This window comes from Dipodomys ordii, unplaced genomic scaffold (genome assembly GCF_000151885.1).
Source record: "Dipodomys ordii isolate 6190 unplaced genomic scaffold, Dord_2.0 Scaffold1, whole genome shotgun sequence".
In the NCBI taxonomy this organism is placed as follows: domain Eukaryota; kingdom Metazoa; phylum Chordata; class Mammalia; order Rodentia; family Heteromyidae; genus Dipodomys; species Dipodomys ordii.
In genome coordinates, this window is record NW_012267217.1 from 37,936,532 (window position 1) to 37,940,550 (window position 4,019).

Consider the following 4,019-nt stretch of genomic DNA (forward strand, 5'->3'; position numbering starts at 1 on the left):
GCCAAACCTGCCTTGCATGGCTTATCTATATAATTCTATGTAACTTCTCTGTTTCTGACCAATAGAGATAAAGATTAGCTAATGTCAGCTTTGCTGCAGTCAGCTTGTGGTTTGCAGTTGTGCCCTATAAAAGTTAGCCTGTAAGACAAGGTGGGGTTGCTTTCTCCATAGAGATGGTCAGTATGATTCTTGATGCTTGGCTCGAAATAAAGCTTTGCTTGACTTTTGTTTTATATCAGTCTCATTCCTTTGATCAAGGACCCCAAAAGGTACTAGTGTGGATCATGTCTATAACCCTAGATACTCAGGATGCTGAAATCTAAGGACTGCTGTTCAAAGCCAACCTGTACAAGAAAGTCTGTGATATTCTTATCTCCAATTAACAGCACAAAGCAGGAAGTAGAGTTGTGGCTCAAGGGCTAGAGCACTAGCCTTGAGTAAAAAGCCCCAGAGACATCTCTCAGGCCCTCAGTTCAATCTCTAGGACTGGCACACACACAAAAAAGTTTAGAGTAAAATTTCAGAAATGCCAGTAAATACAGAAATATCTTAGCAATTGGTAAAGTCCTCGCAAGAATGATCTCACTCATGGGATGGGAAGGTGGCTCAGTGGTAGAGTGAGGCCCTGGGTTAATTCCTCAACACCACATAAGCAGAAAAAGCTGGAAGTGGTACTGTGGCTCAAGTGGTAGAGCGCTAGCCTTGAGCTGAATTGCTGAGGGACAGCGCCCAGGCCCAGAGTTCAAGATCCACGACCGACCAAAAAAAAAAAGAATGATCTCACCCAAAAAGATACTAACTAGGCTGTAGCTTATACCAGTAATCCTAGTGGGAGGGTAAGGACTGTGGTTTGAAGTCAGTCCAAGTAGAAAATCCCACAAGACTCCACCTCCAATTAACCAGCAAAAAGCCAAGGCTGGCAGAGTGGGCTCAAGAGGTAGAGCACCATAAGCAAACTGAGAAAGAGCTTGAGGGACCTTAGTTTAAGTCCCTGTATGGGCAGTTAAAACAAAAGATGTTTAGAGAAGATGAGTTGTAAGAACTGACAAGACAAACTTTGGCCAAAAAGTAGCTATAATTTTACAAATCAAAATGACTAGCATGATGAAACAACATGTGAGGTCATTGGTCTAATAAGGACTTCGGTTGAGTGGAAGGTATAAATGGTAACAAGAGGATAGCCACAAGCTATCTCAGATTAGAGATAAAAGAATCAAAACATTAATTAGGCTGGGTACTGGTAACTCACATCTGTAATCCTATCAGGAAGCTGAGATCTATGGGATCAAAGCTCAAAGCCAATCCAAGTAGAAAAGTCCAAGAGACTGCTCCTCCAAAAATAACAGAATGCAGAGCTAGCGGCATGGCCCAAGTGGTATAGAACTAGCCTAGCAAGGTCAGGGCCTTAAGTACAAACTCTTTCAAAGTGTCCCAGTCCAGGCAGGAAAGTCTCTTATCCAGTTAACCACCAAAAAGCCAGAAGTGGAGTTATGGCTCAAGTGGTAGAGCTCTAGCTTTGAGCACAAAATCTCAAGGGACAGCATCCAGGCCAAGAAGTCAAGCCCCAGGACCAGCACACACACACAAAAAAAGAATGAGGAAAGAAGTTGTTGGGCGTCCTTTTGTACGCAACAGCCTATAGATGATCTTCGCTGTAAACGAGTGTGATGACATGTCTCTGACATGCTTCGAACTGGGTAAACTACAATGGGTGTTTTCCCGGGAACAGTTTGCCTGTCTATTACAGCTACTGAGCAAATGGGTTGGCATGAATAGTTATATCCTTAATGTGTACATCATTAAGAGGTCGGTATGTCTTCTCATTTACTGGTAACTTCTCCAACTCATCCAGAGTCTCCAGACCATCTATCACTCTAAAAGACAAGGAATGAAAAATATGAAAATTTTCTCAGATTGAAATATAATGACAGGCGGGATGAAGGGGGAGAGAGTAAATACAGTCATTACATTCATTGTACATTACCTAAAAATTGAACTATGTAACTTGAGGGTAAGGATGGAAATGGGAAATGAAAAAAAAAATGATAGAAGGGGTAGCACTAATCAAGATGCACTAATCAAGATGTACTTATAATCTCATTTACAAAATTGTCACCTCTTTATACAACTACCTAATAAAAAGTTTTAAAAGTAACTACAGCAATTATAGTTTTAAAAGGAAAGGACTATGTCTTTCTGTCCTTTGAATTCTCCAGTTGAATATACAACAAAATAATGATTGAATTTTCTGCCACAGACATGGGTTAGAAATTCAGAAATTAAAATTTCCTATCTATACCATTAGTCATCAAGCGCAATAGGTAGCAATAGTCTGGCCAAAGTGCCTAAAATTGTACTCTATAGCATCCGTATAGTTACAGAAGCTACAAATGGTGGCAATATAACCAGCTAAATTAAAGTACCCTACCACTTGAGCTCGTTCCCAGTCCCCTTGTTTGTTTATATTGTTTTTGAGATAGGGTCTGGCTAACTTTGTCTAAACTGGCCAGGAGAAAATGAGAGAACATGAACTATCAGTTTACACATAAGATTATTAGGCTGGGTGTGGGTGGCTCATGTCTATAATCCTAGCTACTCAAGAGACTGAGATCTGAGGACAGAAGTTCAAAGCCAGCCCAGATAGGAAAGTCTGTGACACTTGTTTCTTTTTTGGTCGGTCATGGGGCTTGAACTCTGGGCTTGGGTGCTGTCCCTCAGCTCTTCAGCTCAAGGTGAGTGCTCTACCGCTTAAGCCACAGCGCCACTTCCGGTTTTCTAGTGGTTTATTGGAGATAAGAGTCTCACAGACTTTCCTTGCCCGGGCTGGCTTTGAACCATGATCCTCAGATCTCAGCCTCCTGAGTAGCTAGGATTACAGGTGTGAGCCACCAGCGCCCGGCTATGACACTCTTATCTCCAATAAAAACTACTAAAAAGCTGAAGTGGAACTTTGGGTCAAAAGGTATAACACCAGCTTGCACAAAGAAGGTCATGGACAACACCCAAGACTGGCACTTGCCAAAAACATTAGGTGTGCTATTATTTTATTAATTTCATTTATTTATTAATAATGTATGAAGTATTAATATATATGAAACATTTTTAAAAGCTAGAGTTGTCTATTTTGCTTTAAGATTCTTTGACATCTAAATTATTAAACTCTAACTAGACACATACCTAGAGGTGAGTTTAAGATGAATGTAGGCAGCCGGGCGCCGGTGGCTCATGCCTGTAATCCTAGCTACTCAGGAGGTGGAGATCTGAGGATCACAGTTTAAAGTCAGCCTGGGCAGGAAAGTCCATGAGACTCTTATCTCCAATCAACCCCCAGAAACCCAGAAGGGGTGCTGTGGCTCAAGTGGTAGAGCGCTAGCCTTGAGCTGAAGAGCTGAGGGACAGCGCTCAGGCCCAGAGTTCAGGCCCCAGGATCAGGGGAAAAAAAAAAATTAATGTAGGCTACAAAGTCAGAGCCTGTCTCAAAAAACCCAAGCTATAGAATTGTGTTTGAGGGCTGAGAAGATGGCTCTGGTACAGTGCTTGCCTCGCATACGTGAGGCCCTGGGTTCAATTCCTCAGCACCACATACACAGAAAAAAACTGGAAGTGGGTGCTGTGGCTCAAGTGGTAGAGCACTCGCCTTGAGCTGAAGAGCTGAGGGACAGCACCCAGGCCCAGAGACCAAGCTCCATGACTGACTAAAAAAAAAAAAAAGTGTTTGGGTTACTGAGGATGAGTAATATTTGTTGAATGAACATATTTACTTCCCACCCCCCTCATTTGAGGAAAACAGCTCTCAACAAGAATGCTTTCAAAGTAAAATTTGGCAGAAATTGCTGAACAGCTCCCTAGGATCCATTCTTTTTTCTTTTTCTTTTTTTTTGGGGGGTCCGGTCGTGGGGCCTGAACTCTGGGCCTGGGTGCTATCCCTCAGCTCTTCAGCTCAAGGCTAGTGCTCTACCACTTGAGCCACAGCGCCACTTCCGGCTTTTTTCTTTTTGCTTATGTGGTGCTGAGGAATC

The 4,019-nt window shown here is 42.5% G+C and overlaps 1 protein-coding gene across 2 annotated transcripts in view; it reads right to left on the reverse strand.

The window, feature by feature from the left end:
- Positions 1–1,616: 1,616 nt before the first annotated feature.
- Positions 1,617–4,019, reverse strand: part of Ppil3 (peptidylprolyl isomerase (cyclophilin)-like 3) — an 18,668-nt gene continuing 16,265 nt past the window's right edge. For both annotated transcript variants that reach the window (XM_013009677.1, XM_013009668.1), the window contains exon 7: positions 1,617–1,874. In XM_013009677.1, the coding sequence (XP_012865131.1) occupies positions 1,748–1,874 (127 nt within the window). In that variant the 3' untranslated portion in view covers positions 1,617–1,747. The remainder of the gene's footprint in view (positions 1,875–4,019) is intronic.